The 21,318-nt window shown below is 36.2% G+C and overlaps 1 protein-coding gene across 1 annotated transcript in view; it reads right to left on the reverse strand.

Annotated features, from left to right (window-relative positions):
- The window catches only part of KLHL14 (kelch like family member 14), a 78,278-nt gene that overhangs the window by 15,502 nt on the left and 41,458 nt on the right, over nucleotides 1-21,318 (reverse strand). The window contains exons 3-4 of the mRNA XM_026670290.2: nucleotides 7,826-7,915; nucleotides 2,388-2,466 (exon numbers count right to left, since the gene is read on the reverse strand). Of these exons, the coding sequence (XP_026526075.1) occupies nucleotides 2,388-2,466; nucleotides 7,826-7,915 (169 nt within the window). The remainder of the gene's footprint in view (nucleotides 1-2,387; nucleotides 2,467-7,825; nucleotides 7,916-21,318) is intronic.

Raw genomic sequence — 21,318 nt, forward strand, 5'->3', positions numbered from 1 at the left:
GAGCTTTCCAGATTGAATGAATTTCCTATTGTTGATGCATGTTGATGTTATCTAGTTTGGGTAATGAAATGTCTGCAAGAAAACAACCAAACACAGAAAGCACCAAAGACTCCTAATTTCCTACTGTTTTGTATGAAAGAGGGTGATGCGTGATATGGACACTTTGATATTTGACAACTGCCAAACAATTTAATCCTGTACTAAACTCTTTCATTATCAGAGTTTCCTTGGAGTGGCAATATTAACATTTTCTGTTACATTTTTCAAATACGCCACAAGCTTTAATATAGTTTGTACAAATTAATGCTACATTTCTGAAATGTAATATACTGTAACTGGAAATTAAATTTAGCCTTCAGTATTCTGAATATGGATTCAAACTGCTCTTACTGGTAGTTTTAAAGTTTACATGGCTGCAACATGTCTCTTGAGATTAAGTGAATAGATACCAGGCTAATTCAGTTGCTGGCCAAACGTTTGCTGTTGTAAAATAAGGGCGTAGCAATACTGCAATTTCATCTTTTGTTGTGCCCTCATTGTGTCTTCCTCTGTAGTCTGTGAATCTTTGTGATACTGTGTCTCACATTACCATCAGGCTACAACATTGATATAGTAGCCAAGCCCTGCCAGGATATGAGAATGTTCTTTCCAAGAGAAGCTAAGATTGCTTTTTAGCTATGTCAATCTTCTAGGCACTACAATTATCAAAAGCATACAGAGTGACACCTCCCAACAAGGCTTCTTCCAAAAAGCAAAACTTGGAAGAACCTCTGATTCTTCCAAGTCTTGCTTTTTAGAAAAAAAATCCAAATTATGTCCACATGCTTCCCTGTCTATGTACTATAGACCAGTGATGAGGGGAAGCTTGTCTATATGCTATTTTGCTAGACAATTTGGAAGCCATTGAAATTGTGCTCTTTCACCCATAACTGTCTTTGTTCTAAAAGATGTACAGCAAAAACATTAAACCACTAGATTATATTTTTTAAATTATTGTATTTCTTCAGTGGCTTGTCTTATAGATATGATAATAGGAACATAAATAAAATTTTGAAAAAAAAATGTGAAGGTTCACAGATATTCTGTTAGAAAACTGCAGGATTATATAATATTTTTTTGTTAAAGAATTATTAGGTGCTTAAAATTTGCCTTGAAACACTTTAAAAGTTATATAGACTATGCTGTAAAGGTCAATGACCTTACTATGAAACCCTACCAAAATAGCAACAAACCCCACAATATTTAATAGATTGCAGGGTTTTGGTGCTTTTATTTATATCTGAAATATGAGTTAGGCTTGTAGGAAAATATTGAGGATGTTCTCTACCTCAATATATCTGTAGATGTAATATACTCAGTACAGACATTAAATCTGCTTTAAGTTAGAGGCAGTGAGGCTGGGAGAAGTAGATTTATTCAAATGGATAATGAGCTGAACATCTTCCGTTTTTATGGATGTCCTAGCTAAAGGGTATCTCCAAATGCTTTATATAGTGTTCATCAGTATCTTAAGATCCGAATTATGACTTTCATCTTAAAATTGCAACTCTTGATTTACAAGCTACCCATGTAATCAGCCACATTAAATTTAGGGGTTCCCTAATTAGCTTTCACTCCATATGGCAAATAAACAAACAAACAGAAAGCTTGGAAGTGCAGCTTTTACTGCTTTGTTCAAAGGCTTTACACTATATTTCCTATGGCTGAATACCAATGCTTTGTTTGTTCCGTTTACTAATTTGTGCGGTGTATTTTAAAACTGTTGGAACCTAACCTTGTAACAGTTTAATTATTTGATATATCAGTACTTTAGTATCAGTTTGAATAATACAGGACTGATTTAAAGTGCATTTGTTAGCAGGTGGGCTTGAATAAAATAAACAATATAAATATTTCAATTTAAAAAATGGGTTGATAAGGTTCAGATCAAAAGAAGAAATCCCTTCATTGCTAGCATGCTTCAATCAACTTTCTCTGCCTGATTATACAGAAACTTCAGCCCCACAGCAGATATCCAGATGCTGTGGTTTAACAGTCAATGCATATGACCTATCAGTTCCTAAGCTGCCCTAGGAAGGCAATTTTCCAACCATACTGAATTTAAGAAAAGCCATGAATGAATATCATAACTTTTTTCAATCTTAAGAGAAAACAACAATGTTAGATTTTATATGACATGCTACAATCAAATGTTAAGAAATGTAGAAATTATATATTTTAAGGCTTCCAAACAGAACATTAATTTCATAACTCAAAATGATTCTTTTTTCTTATTATTAAGAAAAAAAACCATAGCATTTCATTTCTCTCTCTCGCTGCTCTGTCTGAGAGAAAGTACTACCGTTCATTGTGACACTACCACTTTCCAAACATCTAGTAAGTTTTACCTTTCTTGCATAGGTGGAAGTTGTATCCAGCTGTTAAACCTAGGATCATACCGGCTGACGAAGTTTGTACTGTGTTTGCCTGTAAAGAGATTAATTTCACATTTAGCTCTTTGCTTTTTGAAGGACTAACCCAAAGCCTTTTGTTGCTTGAAGATCAAAATTCTGTTCACATACAGATGATTAAGCTGACCAAAAAAGCTTCTCATTCCAGTATTAGGATGTACAGGAGGGCTAGCAATGCTTTGAACCTAATCCAGAATAATAAGAAGGGGCACACACATGTAACTTATTAAACCAGCCATATTTGTTTCTCAGATAGTATAGGAGTAAGTAGCGTTCTTCATAACATCTGAGTAGATGAACATAAGACTCTCACTTTTCATTACTGTTCCATGCCCCTGAGCATTTGCCATTTGCCTCATTCTGTTTTAATAGTAGGGTGGCTGCTGATGCTGTATGATTTGCAAGTCATAGTTTTATAGCATCAGTCTTTTACTTGTGAGTGACAATTACGGATGTTTTTATTTAGACCGATAAAAAATTAACAACACTTCCCTGCAGCTTTATCTAATCAAATTTATTTAGTCAAATATGAAAAAGCATTAGTTATTACTTCACCCTGTATTTCATAAGGACTTCTATATGCCAGTCAAGAAAAATCTATGCCTCCAAGATATTAAGCTATATTGAATGCATTGCTTTATTCTTATTAACATCCAAAGAAAGACTTGAGCAAGGAGAGTGCACTACAAATTATGTTTGATACCTGAGCTTTCAATGCAGAAATTTTAAAAAAATATTCCTTGCATGCAACTTATAATTATAGCATAACTACACCACAGTTAAATCATGTATTTCTCTATCAAAACCATGATGCTTACAAAGTGCTTTTTTCATGGGAATTAAATTCAAAATTCAGTGCCAATGAAATATAGATTTTTGGCATTCAAAACTAATCATAATTTGATTTATATTTTGTACTTATATCATGTGATTTGGATACTTTCATACTTCTAAGGAGCACTAAGGAGTCCCTTATTTATATGAATTTCTAACTCCTATTAACACAAGTTACCCAGAAATACTGTCTGTCATGTCAATCAGTACCTCCCAGGATAATTCCATTTCTCCTAGAATATCAATTCTCTTTTCCCTTCATCTATACCTGTCCCTTCCAAATCTCCCATTTATTATTATTAATCTTTCATCTTCCACTTATACCTTCTCCATTTCTCTCTTTCTAGTTCTTCTTTGTCTGTCTTCTGATATACAGACAAAACTAAGTATGAGCTAAAGAAGATTTTTGTTCTTTGCTGATAAATGGTAAGCAAAGCTGTGGAGCATGTATATTTATTGTACCCCATATATCACTCCTAAAATACATCTCTGTCAGAAAGATGACTCCTTGTTTTCTGTTGTTGAAGTAGGGGTACTTAAATTTATTTACAAATTATGAAAAAAAGTCAAGCCTTATGTCCAGGTTTTAAAAATGGAAGCAAAGGGAAAATCCCTTGGTTTCAGGTTTTTCAGCATTATGTTATCACGTCCCTTCCTGTGGGTCACCAGAATATTCTGTGTAGCTTTCCTGTAGCTTTCATCAGGAAACATGAACATCAAGGTTAAAAGCTGGGAGAAACAGTTTTTTGATCTTCCAAATCCATTTCTGAAGTTTGAGAAGAAAAATCAATAAAGTATTTCTCCATCGTAATTTCATCCACTCTTATGTAATGTGCTCCAAGGCTTGGTATGTTCTCCCCTCCTCTTGTTTAACATCTTCATGAAGCTTCCAGAAAGGTGTTTTAACAGTTTGGGTGAATCTGCTGCTAATGCCCAGCTTTTTTATCTCTACCCCAGGCCATTTTGATGATACAACAGAAGTCTTATCTTAGTGCCTGAAGGCTGTGCACAACAGGCTGAAGAGGCACGACAGGCTTCAACTCAACCCGTATAAAATTGTGTGGTTTTGGGGACTTCCTATTCTGGGATCCTTCCATTGTTATTTCTGGATGTGGTGACACTGTCTCAGGTAGAAGCAGTGAGCAATTTGGGGTCTTCCCAGACCCTTGGCTCCTGCTCAAAGACCCAGTGGGAGTTATGGATAGGAGGGCCTTTGTATGTCTTCATGTTATGTATCAGTTGTGCCCATTCAGAGATCAGGATGTCATGATCACTCATGTTCCTTGTCACCTCCCATTTGGATGACTGTTATGTGCTGTGCCTGGGGCTGCCCAAGAAAAGCATTCATAAACTTCAGTTGAGGCAACATATGGCAGCACAGGTAATTAGTGGTACAGGTAGTCCTTGACAGTTCATTTAGTCACCATTCAAAGTTCAACGGCACTGAAAAAAGGACTTTTCCCCCACTTTTCCCACTTATGACCGTTGCAGCATCTCCATGGTTGTGCGATCAAAATTCAGATGCTTGGCAAGTGGTTCGTACTAAGGGTGGTTGCAGTGTCCTGGGGCCATGTGATCAGCTTTTGCAAACTTCTGACAATCCCAGTCAATGTGGAATCCAGATTCACTTAACAACCACGTTACTAATTTAATCAATGCAATGATTTACATAACAACTGTGACAAGAAAAGTTGTAAAATGGGGCAAAACTCTCTTAACGTATGTTTCATTTAGCAACATAAATTTTGGGCTCAATTGTGATTGTAAGTCGAGGACTAACTGTACTAGCTATATGGAGCATGTAACACCACCACATCACCATTATCAGTTTGCTTCCAGATGCAATTCAACATTCTGGTAATTACCTTTAAAAACCCTACATCCATGATGGTGAACCTATGGCACGCATGCCAGAGGTGGCACGCAGAGCTTTCTCTATGGGCATGTGAGCCGTCGCCCTAGCTCTGCTCTGCTGTGCATGTGTGCATACGCCTCTCAGCTGGTCTTTGGGTCTCTGCCACGCATGCGTGGGGGACATGCGTGGGGCAGGGCACATGCATGGGATGCACATGCATGCACGATGGCGCATGTGCAGGGGACATGTGCACATGCATAGGGGCAAAGTGCATGCATGGGGGGTGCATGCATATTGCATTTTGGGATGCGTGTGTGTGAACGGGCTATGCGCACTCAGTGCTGAAAAAGTTAGTCATCATTGCCTTATATGGCTTGGGCCTGGATTACTTATGGGACCATTTCAAACTGACTGTTTTTACCCGTCTTGTCAAATCTAGCAAGTGAGGCATTCCATCAATTAAGAAGTGTTGGCTGAGCCCCCTAGGGAAAAAAAAGCCTTTTCTGCTGTGGTGCCCACTCCCCCTTCCATAGGCCCCACGCGGCCCTTGGGCCGACGTCCGAGTCCTTTTCACCCCCCCTCCCCCCCCTTCGCCGCGCCCGGCAGCCGCCCGCATCACCCCCATCTTCTGGAACATCACCCTTCCTGAAATTAGGTTGGCCTCCAATCTGCTGGCCCTTTGGAAGGCTCTGATTCGGTGGCTGATCCTGGAGTCCTGTATGTGAAATGGAGCACATTTCGTGGTCATGATTCTATGATTCTCGGAGTATTGTGCATTTTATTTCTTGATTGAGTTTAATATTTTGGTTCTAATATATTTTGGTTCTAATGTTATGAGTCTCCTAGTTATGTACTTGAGATGACTAAACAAACAAACAAACGGCTAAACAAACAAACTGGCCAAAAACAAAACCAACAATTTCAATTTGAGTGAAATAACTCAGAAATTATCCTTCTGAATTTAGTGTAGCAGTTGGGGAGACCTACCATCCAAGTAGTCTAATGTAGGTGTTTGCACATTTTTTTGGTTAAAGAAATTCAATAACATCAACCTTCAGGTAAGCTCTATAGCATATACTTCTATAAATAAATTATCTGTAATCTTTTTTTAGAATAGCTTGTTAAGAACAGACTGCAAAAGTTATTTTTTCCAGATCACTGACTTAAATAAATAATTTTTAAAACTCTATTGAAATAATGCTATTAGAGAAGATTGCTTAGCTTAGTTTATAAAGAAATGAACAGATGTAATGCTTTGATACAGTTTGGTTTAGCACAGATGCTGCAATGGGCTTTTCAAATAAAATATATGCAGTATATGTAATTTCAGCTGGATCTTCTGGCATTTTGAAGTGGAAATGTGTACCTGCAAGCTGTTTTATACTTTCTAAGTCATAATTATCTATGTTACACAGACTGCTACAGCTGCAACTCTGCCTTTATGTACGAGCCTTTCAATAATGTCTTGACAATATTCTAAATTTTGCAAGGCATATTGTTCTTTTGCTTTGTTCAGAAGCCTGTTAAATGATTTCATTTCTCTCCACAGAAAACTTATAAAGTAATCTCGTTAAAAAGCCCTTACCATAATCATTATGTAAATCACTGATAAGACTAGAGATACAGGAGTACCAGAAAAATCTGAAGCCATTTGAGAATTTTACATGATCATATCAGATTGGCACTAGAAAAAAAAGTGAGTAATGGAAACACAAGAAATATAAAGGTACACAAAAACATTGGTACAATTTTAAACAATTCTCACCAAATGTCTTAATTAAGGAATAACTATTCAAACATTTTAGAGATTATGAGTGAATACCAGAAATACTGAAATCCCAAATCAGTGATGTAACTGTAATTAGAGGGGCAACTCATGAAATTAGTTTCCACTTTCTATTCTCCCATCATAAGGTAGAAAGAAGTATTCTGCTAAAGCGGAAGGGTTTGATTGTTGAATTAAAAAAGTGATTTGGAGTACAGAAGCTTGTTGCTTTAATTTCTTTCGTTAGACATATATGTCCATGTAGTAGTTTACATAGCTATTTTAAGAGATTATCCTTCTAACACAACACTTTCAAGCTTCATATTGGCATATATATTTGGCTTTAAATGTGTAGAATTTATGCATATGTTTCTGCAGTAACTGCAACTGGATCTATAAAAATGCTTGTGTTGTGGATCCTCTCTTTATACATGCGTAGATTTTGAAACATACACCTTAATGTTTTAATAGGCCTAAAAAATTTGTGTTGTAATTTGATAATTAGAACTCTGTGTTCTAATTTGTTCTTCTACAACTGTGTAATGTTGGACAATCAATGATTCAAAGATGAGACTTTATTGCCATAAATGAATTTTAAATCGCAGCCTAAATCATTGGTATATAATCTGAAGCCCAAGAAAGTTGCTCAAGATTGCTTCTAGATTCCTAATATTTCCTTCAGTGTTTTCTGATTTTTTTTTTTAGCAAACAAGCTAACATTAAATAATCTGCTCTTCTGATCTGATCAGATGAGATTAGAGCGTGAGATGGGGCAAATCAATTTATAAAAATTAAGGAAAATTACCATACTGCTATTTCATGTATAAGTAGCAGTTCATGGATTTCCTACCTATTAGTTATTTGTGTGGAGGATGTTATTTATGTATTTCTTCATAGTTCAACTAATTATTGCATACGTACCATTAGGATTCCACTGATCTTCTCCTCCCAGAACGAACAAGAAATTTTCTACTTCCACAACACAGTGATGGGCACTATTGTATGGCATAACTGTGAATAAAGTAGATATATTTTATTAAGGTACATTTCAACAGTCAGTGTAATAGTATGGTTATACTGATGATTTCAGGGAAGTTCAAATTTAGAATCCAATCTGGGTCAGTCACCAGGACCAGAGGTTTTATCTTCCGAGCTTCTGGACTCATGCTGGAGCTCATCTTCAGCGAACTTCTCTCTGGCAAAGTGTGTGCTGTTGGAGTAAAGTTCCCTGAAGATGGGCTCCAGCACGAATCCGAAAGCTCGGAAGAAAAAACTTCTGTCCCAGTGACTGACCCAGATTGGATCCTGCAACATTATCCTGTGAGACCTATATTTGCCTTCAAATTTAGACTTTAATGTTTTAGTCCCAGTAAATGCGCTCAGTGATCTAAAACCTGCTGTGAATCAATCCTTATAACCTGTTTAGATGGTCAGTGGCATTGTCATATCTGCTTACTGTTCTGATCAAAACATATTTTTTTTCAATAAAGTTTTATTTCGGTTTTCACACATACAAAATACAAATAAAATATCTTTTTTGAAAATAGCATGGTCCCGGGTTGAATTTCTTTATACAGACACAAAACTCAATTTCATGCTCCTTTTTGTATTCTATTCCATATCTTATACTATTTTACATTTTCTATATAGTTTTTCCCCTCTTTTAATTTTCTCAATTTTATTTTGATTATCTCATCTCAATTCAAATCATTATATTTATACTTTTGTCTGTTCTGTTTCAATTTCATATTATCTTTTCTCATTAAACAAATTTTCTCCTGTAGTTACTAATTGGAGTATGACACCTTTATATCTTTTAATTACATCCATTCAACTCTTATTTAAACTTCAATATATACCTTAAGTTTATGACCTTCAATATAATACATAATACATAACTTCCAATCGAATTCTGCTTGGCACATTCTTATAATACACACTACATTCTTTAAGAAAAAAAGAAAGATTGTAATTATATGTAATTATAAACCCTCATTCCATTCCAGTTCAGTTCTATCATTAATAATCATTAAAATCTTAACATCTTTAACACTTCTTTTCAATTAAATATCATACTTCCTTAAAAACACATATAATCTCCATAATTATTTTTTCCCTTATTTCTCTTCACATATGTTTTATAAATCATTAAATATACCTTTTGTTACATTTATTTATTGACAAGCATTCCACTGAATTACCATAGCTATTTTATCAGACATTTTAATCATACATTGTTTCATATTTTCTAAAATTATTTCTGCTTCTAATATAACCATACTATCTTATGTACCTTTGCAGAATCCCTTTTTCCATTAAGTTTTCACCCATTATCTCTCAATAGGCCCTGTTTCTCTATATTTTGCTTCTGTCCTTTATAACTTCTTTTCCTTTCTTTCTTCCCTCTCATCTTCTCCCTCCCCTTTTTACCCCCTTGTCTCGCTAGTTCTAATTCTCTCTTCTGCATTTCCCTCTTCTGTTGCTTTCTGATTTTATACTTATTTTTCACTCTATTTTTTTTGGAGTTGTTTTTCCCAATCTTAAACTTTTGATTCTCTTTCCCCCCTTTCCTTTTTTCCCTCCATCTAAGATTACTTGTTAATTAAAGATGGCTTCTTCTTTGTCGCAATCTTCTTGTTCTGCAGGCATTTCTTGTTGTTTCTCATAATTCCAAATCTCCATTTCTAAAAACTGAAATACGAAGCCAAAAGAACCTCTCCCTTCTTGTGCATCTTCTTTGTACTTTTTAAGTTCCACTTTCAGTTCTTCTAAAAGTGGAGCCATTTTAAACAGTTTTGAACAACCACCCGATTGATTTTAGTCATTCAAAACAATAACCAAGAATCCAGAAATCATCAAGTAATCCAGATAGTCCCGAGTTATATCTTCTTACTTCTTTTTTGACTTTCTCTTCCTGGGGTTTTTGTTGCGATATTTCAGTTAGAATGTATCTTTTGGAAGTCTTGTTGAGATTTTGCTGTAAGTTCTTTTTTAATTCCAGGCAGTCTCCTCCCTTCCAGATCCTACCCTTTTATTCTTTTTCTCTCCTTTCCTGTTTTCAAAAGCTTTTAATTATCCAGAAATCTTTATTATCCCTTTGACTTTTTATTTTCAGCATTAAATACCTATTGATGTCAAAGTGGATTTTTTTCCAATTTCTTGCTTAAGTCTCTTAGCTGTCAGTATAGGAAAAGGAGAAAACCAAATCTTTTCCCTTTTCTCTCCCTTTCGCAGCTTAAAAATCTTCTTAGGGAACAATGTTATTGGGTTTTTTTTAATAGTTTCAATTCCAGGGTACCTTATTTGTTGCTTTTGCTGTTTGACCCGGTCAACCAAAACTTTCTCTTCTTATCTTCCTCCTGCACATTCTTTTCCGGTCGAGTTCTTCTTTGTGGTGGCCATTTCTGACCACCGCTGCAACCGCCTTTGGGAAAGGAAGTAATGGCCAGCTGGGGAGGAGAGATGCGGCTCTCCTCAACCCTGCAGGCAGTCTCCCCCCTCTTCACCACCTCTACGGGGTGGCTTAGCCCCGAAACCAACCGGCTCGGGGTGCTCCAGTGGCGCGCATGGATCGAAGCCTCACAGAGACAAGGTTTCGGTCTGTCGCTGAAGAAGCTCAAACCGGAAGTCCTCCTGATCAAAACATTTTGTTCTGCATTTGCAACTGAAAGAAATTTAGCAGCCTTGGAAAACTCCAGCATAATTGATATTTCAAAACAAAAGAGCTCAGAGAAGTTTGTAACAGTTTCTGGCATTCTGTTATTTGGATGATCTGCCACCATAGCTTCCTAAAGCATGCAGAAGGTCTCATTAGCATGCACAGCCAGTCTCAATAGCATTATCAATTAGATTTTGGATTGAGGCAGTCTTAGCATCCACTCTGGACAAAGTTTAGCTTGCTAACAAAAAATTACAGTAAATATTGTATATAAACAGTACTCTACAAAATAGAAATGTTTCATAAAATGCAATAGTTAGAGAGTGCTCTATAATCATATAATGCCAAGATTCAGTCTGTAGGCAACATTTCCATATCAAAACTTCAAACTATTCAATAGCTTTCTCTCACACAGCAATATGCATGCTGTATTCCATATAGTTTTCAGTTTTTAAATTAAGGTCCTGCTGATTTAATGCCTCCTCCAAATGTATATGCTTAATTTCCTATACAATGTCATTAGCAGCACAATCAAACATTTTCCATCCACTGAATCAGGAATCCCTTTGTTGAAAGAGCAACATTCCTTTAAAAACTGTTGTGGATAAGTTGTAACTATGAAGGGGAGAAAAAGGAGACAGTCCGTTTTCTGATATGTTTTCCCTAAGGTTACAGAGGTACTAGAAAAAAATGAAGCATTAATGCCATAAAATGAATTGCTTTGTGGTATGTGGCACTATTAAACATCATATGTTGAAATGCATACTCACATAGCTAAATTGTACCACATGCAGCAGTTCTGGCTGGTTGTCACCAGTAGGAAAAATAATGTCCTTGTTCTGCTCATCATATGGGCACCTTAAATCTAGGTGAGGACAAATGGGGAGGTGATGTGCATGTATAGGCAGGGAACTTATTGCTTGACACGGATCAATAGAGCACTTAGGAAACCAGTGCAGTGGGAAATCAATATGACTCAGGGCCAGCTCTTACTTTGTGCTGTTTTGCCAGTGCCAAAAAAAAGAGGAAGCCTATCTCACACTTGAATTATTTTGGGTGATATATCTCTCATTTCATTTGTTTTATTATCTTTTATTTTTCTTAGTGCAGTTGAATGTAGCATATGCAAATAACAATAAGAAATATGTGCAGCTTCCTTGTGTAGGACACATTTTCTTAAAGACCAAGTAGTCCCACTTAAGCTTCTTACTGATTTTTTTTTTTTTTTTTGCTAAAGCAATGATGAATAAGCAAGGTGCATATTTAGTTTCCAGTAAAGGTTAAATATCATTTTCATAGCCTGTGCTCATGCAGCTGTCTAAGCAAAAGCAAGTGATAGGCAGATAAGTTTAGTAAAAATGCATTAATTAACATTATATATTGGTGGTATATCTTACAAGCAACAGATACAATTAATGTGCTGTTTGTATTTTAATTTGTGACAAATGACAAGCCAATTGTATCTTCATAGGAATTAATTTTTTGACATATTTATTCAGATGAAACTCATTGAACTCCAGTCGTGTTTTTGGTTGATATTATACTGCAGTGCCCTTCAACAGCATATCCATGAGCCTTACCAAAATGATGTGATGTTATACTGAAAAATCATGCATCTGAAATTCTTGGGCCTATGAGTGAGCTTTAAATTTCAAACAATGCCAATTATCTGTTAATGCAATCGGCTGTACTACCCTTAAATTCGGTCTTCTTAGGTAGGAGATAAACTACATGTGCATCTAATTATAGTACATCACATTGTTATATTTTAGTGGTTGAAGTATTTTCATGTTATTGAGCATGTCTGTTGATATGCAGTGAAATGCAAACATGAGGCTAATAACTTATCAGAGCAGAGACTGAAAAACCTGTAAGATTCTCTATATTATGATTTTGTGTCATTTCAAACTCTAAAGTAATAAGCAAAGAAAGGAAAGTCCAAGAATGTCAACTAAAAAAAAGTCTAAAAATGTAATTTATGGAGATCATAGTACAACTCTCTACATTTTAGTTCAAATAAAGGTAGAACACTGAATAGAATTGCAATATTTAAATAGAACAATGGAAAAGAGGATGAAACGATTAGGTGTAAGATATACGAATGTACATGCCTAAAATAGCCATTTGAACTATGCAACACACATGGCTGAATTTTGGAGGACGTAACTTTATTTTTTTGTACTGCTGAGACAATCCTCTTGCTCCACAATACCATTCAACTAATCTTACAACAATTCACTAAGAATTCATGGGTGTAAATAATACAATGTACAGGCCAGTCTTCAGTCTAGTGATGCAAACCATCTCTTTCATTAATTGTATACTGTCTTCTGCTTTGCTGATTTATTTTAATATGAGTCTCAGGCTCACTCATCTTTGCATTTCATTTCAGCTTAGGTGAGTACCTATTTTCCCCTCCAAAAAGGGATTTGAAAAGAAGTTTGAACGCCACGCTCAAACACAGCCCAGTGTGAGTTTTTAGCGTGTCAGTCAGTGAGTTAGAGGGAAAGGGTAAAGAGAAGCTAATCAGGATGAAATGAGATTAAAGGCTGTCTAATTTTACAGCAACTGTGATCCATCAGCCACTGTGAAAGTGACAGTGGAAATGAATGATGGAGACAGACAGGTGGGGCTGTACATTTCACTGATTTATCCTCAAATGCACTGGGCCTTATTTTATTGAGTGAACATGACCGCATTTATCATGACTGTCATCTAAACCCACTTCTCTCCATTTAAAAAAGGTCACTTTACTAGAAAGAAGTAGGATAGAGCCACTTTCAAAAGTGATTCAAAAATTTAAGAACATGAGTTTATAAAGCTTTGCAAAGAAGCTCTCAGCTTTATTAAACAAAAAGTGAAGTGAAAGAATAAAGACCAATAAATAAGAGGACAATTTTAACACTTGAAAATACACATTTAAAAACAATCTTTGTTTTTTAATCCCAAGGTTCTAAAATAAAGGTGCAGTATTGGGCTAAATAGTACTCGTTCCGAATTATATTAGAGATTTAACCTGGAAACAAGGAGAAACTTTCTGACAGTGAGAACAATCAGCCAATGGAACAGCTTGCCCTCGGAAGTTGTGGGAGCGCCATCACTTGAGACTTTCAAGAAGGGATTGGACTGCCATTTGTCAGAAATGGTGTAGGGTCTCTCTCTTGGGTGGGGGGTTGGACTAGATGACCTACAAGGTCCCTTCCAACTCTGATTATCTGTATCAATGTATCTGTATCTTATTCTGCGGGATGAGGAGCTTCTTCCAAGCAAAGACAAACTTGATTTTTTCCAATAATTGTTTGAGAGGACATTCTGTTCCTTTTACAATGTTTACTGATTGGACTGTAGGAGTTTGTTTCTGTCTATCAAATTTAACCAATTTGTGAAAAATGATGAAAAGTATCCAGCCAAAAATCAGGAAAAAGCAAAAGGGAAAAATATTAATGTACTGCATTGTATTTGTTGAACATACTGCTACTTCCAACCTTATATTCATTGCTAGTGCATTGCAACCAATAAAAAAGGCAACACAGCTTGAAATAATATGAGCTCTGTCACATATGAAACATGCTTATATAAATCCTACATTTACAAAAGAACTGAGAAAAATTAGTATTAATGTAGTTGCTAGCTAATTTAAGGATACACATGTTTTTTTAATATCATGTGAGATTTTTGCAAGAAATATAACATACCTAAAGTGGGAAATCCTAAAGATATTAACCTTTTTATTTTTGGAAAATGTAGGATTGGTACTTTAAAGGTAAAATATGTATACACTGGCTATATCTCCAAGCCATGGTTTGTTTTTGCCAAGTTTAGCATGACACGGTACTGTACCTTTGTCTATCTTGAAGAAAACCAAAGTTGGGGTTTTTAAAAATATATTAATGGCTTGGTTCTGTGGCTTTACACAGATGGACAAAGATAAAGTCCCTCGTTCATACCTTATGATAGGTTTGACTAACCATATCACAAATCCTTTCGGCCATTTCAACATTACAGCTGACTGTGACATACGAACTGGATATATTGATGAAAATGATTTTCTATAAAGCCCTTCTCTACTCAGTGGAAGGACATTCTACAAAGAATGATATTCCTTTCACCTTTCCCTGGTAAGATCTCTCTCTTTATCTGCCCTTGAAACAGGATTTTTAAAAAAATGGGGGACGGGAATTGGGTTTACTCATCAAAATGGAGAGAGATGATTGCTGAATGAAAAGATATACTAGCAACTTCCTCAGCATATATTATCAACTTAATACTGGCACTAATGGCTTTTGCCTTGATTCATCCTATTCTCCCATTATTCGGGACTTTTCTTATGGTAAAACAATAAACAGTACATTTAACCAAGATTACAGATCTTTGGATGATGTTCTAGCATTCTTTGGGATTTATGGATTATTGCATGCTATTTTGCTGGAATTATTTTGACTCAAAAGTGACTCTTGGAAAAAGTCAATGTTCTCAAAACTTCTCCATTTCAAGACTGTTTCTCTGAACTTCCGGTTTGAGCTTCTTCGGGGACAGACTGAAACCTCATCTCTCGGGGCTTCGATCCATGCTCGCCGCTGGAGCACCCCGAGCCGGCTGGTTTCAGTGCTAAGCCACCCCGTTGAGGTGGTGAAGATGGGGGAGACTGCCTGCAGGGTTGAGGAGAGCCGCATCTCTCCTCCCCAGCTGGCCATTACTCCCTTTCCCGAAGGGTTGCAGCGGTGGTCAGAAATGGCCACCACAAAGAAGAACTCGACCAGAAAAGAATGTGCAGGAGGAAGATAAGAAGAGAAAGTTTTGGTTGACCGGGTCAAACAGCAAAAGCAACAAATAAGGTACCCTGGAATTTAAACTTAACAACATTGTTCCCAAAGAAGATTTTGAAGCTGCGAAGGAGAGAGAGAAGGGAAAGGATTCTTTTTTTTTCTTCCCTTCCTTATACTGACAGCTAAGAGACTTAAGCAAGAAACTGAAAAAAAAAATCCACTTTGACATTAATAGGCATCTAAGCTGAAAATAAAAGTCAAAGGGATAAATAAAGATTTCTGAACATTTAAAAGGTTTTAAAAGCTGGAAAGGAGAGGAAAAAAAAGAATAGAAGGGCAGGATCTGGAAAAATGGAGGAGACTGCTTGGAATTAAGGAATGGAACTGTAATTGAAAGGAACTTACAGTGAAATTTTAACAAGATTCCTCAAAGATACATTTTAATGGAAACTTGGTAACAAAATAATAGAACCCCAGGAAGAGAAAGTGGAAAAAAGAAGCAAGTAGAAACAGCCTTGGATTATTTGGATTACTTGGTGATTTTTGGTTTTTGCATCTAGATGACTAAAATTAACTGGGTGGTTGTTTAAAAGTTTTTAAAATGGTATCACTCTTAGAAGAACTGAAAACGGAACTTTAAAAATGGAAAGAAGACGCACAAGAAGGGAGAAGTTCTTTTGGCTTTGTGTTTCAATTCTTAGAAATGGAGATCTGGAACTATGAGAAGCAATAAGAAATGCTTGCAGAACAAGAAGATTGGGACAAAGAAGAAGCCATCTTTAATGATCAAATAATTTTAAGTGGGGGGGGGGGAGAAAAGGGGGGAAAGAGAGGGAAAGTTTTAAGATTAGAAAAAACAACCAAAAAGAAGAAGAACAATTTGAAAGATAAGTATAATATTAGAAAGCAACAGAAGAGGGGATTACACATGAGAGAGTTAGAAGTAGAGAGACGAGGGGGTAAAAAGGGGAGGGAGAAGAAGAGGGGGAATAAGGCAAGGAAAAGAAGTTGTAAAAGACAGAAACAAGAAATGGAGAAACAGGGAAAAGATATAAGGATTGTAACCATAAGTTTGTTTAGAGATAATGGGTGAAAATTTAATTGTAAAAGGGATTCTGCAAAGGTACATAAGATAGCTTTTGTTAGTGTTTGGGGATTAACCCCTAGCAGAGTATTGCAGCAGTAGTCAAGCCAGGCAGCCAAACGAGAGTGGAAGGGCCCCAGAGTATACACACACTGAACACAAACACTGTTTGTAGTTTAAATAGTTTTTAATCCATTTAGAGTTTAAAGCATTGTCATTCAGTCCATTAAGTCATTCACAGTATTTCCATCCAGTAAGACTCACTAGTATAGTCCAAGTTAAGAGTCCTTGCAATATCTTTATCAGCCGATAAAGATATCTTCTCCTCCTCCAGTGCCTCTCTCCAGAGGAACAAACGCTGGATATTCAGCAAGACGTTCAAACAGTAGAACAGTAGAATTACGCAGTAAATCAGCAAACAGTAGCAAACAAGAACAGTTCAGTCACAGGCACTCACAGTCAGTAATCACAGTTAGTCACAGTAAGACACAGTTAGTCGCAGTAAGCTTTCCAGCTTCTAATGCTTCCTTATATTGTAACTTCTAACCGCACCCTTAATCGGCTAATTTCCTGCAGCATTGTGCTTAAAGTGATAAGCACTTAAACCATGATATCTAAGTTTTATATATTTATTCACCCAAACCATATTTGGTATCAATGTTATACCTAACATACTCCCCTTTTGGGTGAAATAAATATATAATACCTTTACAATCTAACCCCATATTTTTCACAACTCTCCTGGTGCTTATTGGCACCTTGGGCTTTAGTAAAATTATCAGCTAAATTGTCCTCCGACATACAGTACTCTAGCTGAATCATCTTACTTCTTACAGATTGTCTCACATTTAGGTATCTTAGATCTGTATGCTTGCTCCTTGTTTTTACTGCAATATTTGTGGCCATTTGAATTGCTGCCTGATTATCTTCATGTATAATTATAGGATAATCCACAGTTATACCTATATCAATTAACATTTGTTTATACATTATTAATTCTGTACATAACAAAGATAAACAGGAGAATTCTGCCTCCATAGTAGACAAACTTATATGCTGTTGTCTTATTGACTTCCAGCCTATTAATGTCTTACCCAGCATTATGGCTGTTCCTGAAGTCGACTTTCTAGTGTCTCTTTCTGATGCAAAGCTAGCATCTGCATAAGCACTCAGGATTAAATCACCCTTTGGTTCTAAATACAATGAATAATTCATTGTCTTTTTAAGATATCTTAATATCCTCTTAGCTGCAATCCAGTGTCTTTCACATGGTGCAGAATTGAATCTAGCCAACTGATTCACGCAGTACGAAATATCTGGTCTAGACCAATTACTAATATAACTCAAACTACCAATTAAAGATTGATAAATCACCTTATCAAACTCCGGGCTTTGTTCATCAGTGTTGCTAAACTCCTGACTCATTGGAGTCTTAGCTGGCTTACAAAGCTCCATCTTGTAATCTTTTAGCAATTTGCTTATCTTATCTTCCTGAGATATCTTAAAACCTTTCCGTGTTTTCTTTATATTCAAACCGAGATACTTCTTTATCTCCCCTAATTGCTTGATCTTTATCCTCTTTCCTAATGATGCTATTATTTTATTAGCTTCATCATTAGTTTCAGTAATCAATGCAATGTCATCTGTGAATAGTAATAATAATGATACTTTCCCATTTGTCTCCTCTTAAACAAACATGGATCGGCTAAACCAGCTTTAAATCCTATATTGTTTAGTTCCTTTACAATATACTGGTTCCATTCATAGCCTGATTGTTTAAGACCATAGAGGCTTTTTCTTTAACAACCAACAATCATTATTATCCTTATTTTCACTTTTAATACCAACAGGTTTTTTCATATAAATAGTATGTTTTAATGGGGCGTGCAAGTAAGCAGTTTCCACATCTAGATGGTTAACTATATAGTTTTTACTAGCTGCCCACACTAAAGCTGCCCTCAAGGTTGCTGCCTTAAGACTAGGTGCAAACACCTCATCGTAGTCATTAGCATTCTGCCTAAAACCTTGGGCTACTAACCTTGTCTTATGGATTAAATTACCATCTTTATCTGTTTTTACCTTAAAAATCCATTTGCAGCCAATGGACTTCCCACCTACAGGTAATTTGGCATTTTCATACACTTTCATATCTCTTAATGAATTCAGTTCCTTATTCATTGCTGCATACCAACTTTCTTTTTCCTTAGTAGGATACTTTTAATTTCTTCAACAGAATTAGGAACTTGATTAATCTGGCACACTGTGTTAGCCTGGTACCTATCAGGCGGTCTAGATACACGTGTAGTTCTTCTGGGAATTACAGGGCTTACAGGAGGACTTTGTTGAACTACTACCTGTTCATCTTCCTCATCCTGTTCAGCTATTGAATCTGTTTCTTCCTTTATGGGCACTATTTCATCCTGTATTTGTCTCTTTACTTTATTTTTAAAGTTACAGGGATAACTAATGGGATTTCTATAGGATTCAATAATTACATCTTTATTGGCATCCTGTTCTAATTTCACCCATCCTTCATGTTCTAGAAATTGGGCACTAGCACTACATAACACTTTAGATGTGCCTTTCTCCCAAAATCTATATGCCCTATGGTTTGCCTGATAACCAACGAAGAAAAATCTTTTAGCTCTATGTTGCCCTTTTTTCTGAGTTGTGCAGGAATATGCACCCATGCTGGTGCACCAAATGTGTGCAGGTAACTTAGGTCAGGTTTCCTGCCATGCCACTTGGTGAATGGTATTTCACCTGTTGTTGTATTAACAACGTTGTTCAATATGTTATTAGCACACATTGTAGCCTCCCCCACAAAGAATCAGGTAACCCAGAATCATTTAACATTGTTCTAACCATTGCCTGTAGTGTTTGGCCTCTTCTTTCAATAAAAGCGTTATGTTCTGGCCTGTATGGAGCAGACTTCTTATGCTCTATTCCAGCTACCTTAAGTCTGTTCTGGAATTTGTTATTAATAAATTCGTACCATTATCTGTCACCAGGGTTATCAGTTGCCGTTTAGACTTTCTTTCAGCAAACTTAATCCAATTGAAAAAATGTTGATATGTTTCAGTTTTGCTTTTCATTAAATAGCAAAACCCATATCTAGAATAATGGTCCATAATGCTCAGTATATATCTAGCACCCCATACTGGGTTTCTTTGGACCTATGATGTCTGCAAATACCACTTCTAAAGGTTCTTTTGTTTTGAAACCATTTAGCCTATTTGCAGGCAATACTTTGCTCTTATCTTCACAGCAAACATTACAACGCAAATATTTATCACAAGGTTTTAACCTTATTCCTTCAGATAACTCAACTGTACGTTTTAGCATTTTAAAATTTACATGCCCCAAACGCCTATGCAATAAATGGATACATTCTTCATGAGGCTTTATATTATTAAATACAGTTTGTGCCTCCCCTTTCTTACTATTATCTAAGACATATAATGTTCCATTTAAAGCTGCAGTTACCCTTTTGTTATCTTTTTCAATTATGCAATTATTATCTTTAAAAGTAATTACATAACCTAATTTATCTAATACCCTTACTGAAAGCAAATTAAACTTTAGTTGCGGTACATACAACATTTTTATATCCTGGTTTATGCACGGACAATGTGCAATACCTTCACCTTTCGCTTTAAGATTCCAGCCATTGGCAAGTGATATATGTTGAGAGCTTTTAGACATTTTTATAAATTTTGTCTTATCTCTTGTGATGCAGTGGGATGCGCCACTGTCAACCACCCATAGATCATTCTTCACATCAGAGTTGCTAAACATGGCTAGTTCAAATGCTTTCTTTGGCTTTTTTATATTCTGGCTTTTTCTCTTTTGCAGAATCTTGCCAAATGTCCTCTGCCTCCACAATTAAAACATTTTTTAATTGTGTATGCCGTCGAAGATAAATTCTCTTCTTCCAGGTGCTGTACTTTGCTAATCTGGTTTCTTTCAATCTTTGAAGATAATTTCTCTTCTTTCTTATCTTCTCTCAGCTCATCACGCTCACGCCTTCTTATGGCTTCTTCTAGTAGCCTGCCTGTAATCTCGGTTAATGAGAGGCTTTCTTTTGGCAATACCTCTAACGAAGTCACATAGTCATCATAGCTTTGATCTAATGAAGATAATATTATGTAGACTTGTTGCAGTTCATTAAATATAAGCTCTTTTTCTTGCAAATCTTGAAAAATGCTCTTCATACAGTTTAAATGAACTAACATATCTCCATTCCTCTGAAGATGCGTTCGAAAAGCTTCCGTGTAAGATTTATATGTGCTCCTACACTGTCCCGAACATAAATCTTCCTGAGGTTCTCCCAGCAGTTTGCAGCATTTTCTTCTCCACGAATATGGACAAGCTGCTGATCACAGAGAGTCAGTCCTATGATGCATAAAGCCTGCTCATTCTTCAGTTTAAAGTCTTGTAACTTTTCGTTATCATCATCATCAGCAGGATCCCAGCTACTCACATCTGGTGGGTTTGCTATAATGTCCCACAAACCTTCTCTGCGTAGAAGTAAACTACATTTCATTGACCATGAAACATAGTTTGTTCCATCCAGCCTGGATATCATGGACAATTGTGACAAATTTACTTGTGCCATTGCTCTTCAGATATTTTGACTATTTTAAACTAATTAAAACAGTTTGTTTTTACAGTAATGTGCAACTCACACCAACTCTCTCTGCTATATCCTGGTTAGTTAGACTATGCTGCTGGGCCCATAACCAATGTTAGTGTTTGGGGATTAACCCCTAGCAGAGTATTGCAGCAGTAGTCAAGCCAGGCAGCCAAACGAGAGTGGAAGGGCCCCAGAGTATACACACACTGAACACAAACACTGTTTGTAGTTTAAATAGTTTTTAATCCATTTAGAGTTTAAAGCATTGTC

This window comes from Notechis scutatus, chromosome 3, assembly GCF_049901735.1.
Source record: "Notechis scutatus isolate UNSWTSFEM ecotype Mainland chromosome 3, rNotScu1.2, whole genome shotgun sequence".
In the NCBI taxonomy this organism is placed as follows: domain Eukaryota; kingdom Metazoa; phylum Chordata; class Lepidosauria; order Squamata; family Elapidae; genus Notechis; species Notechis scutatus.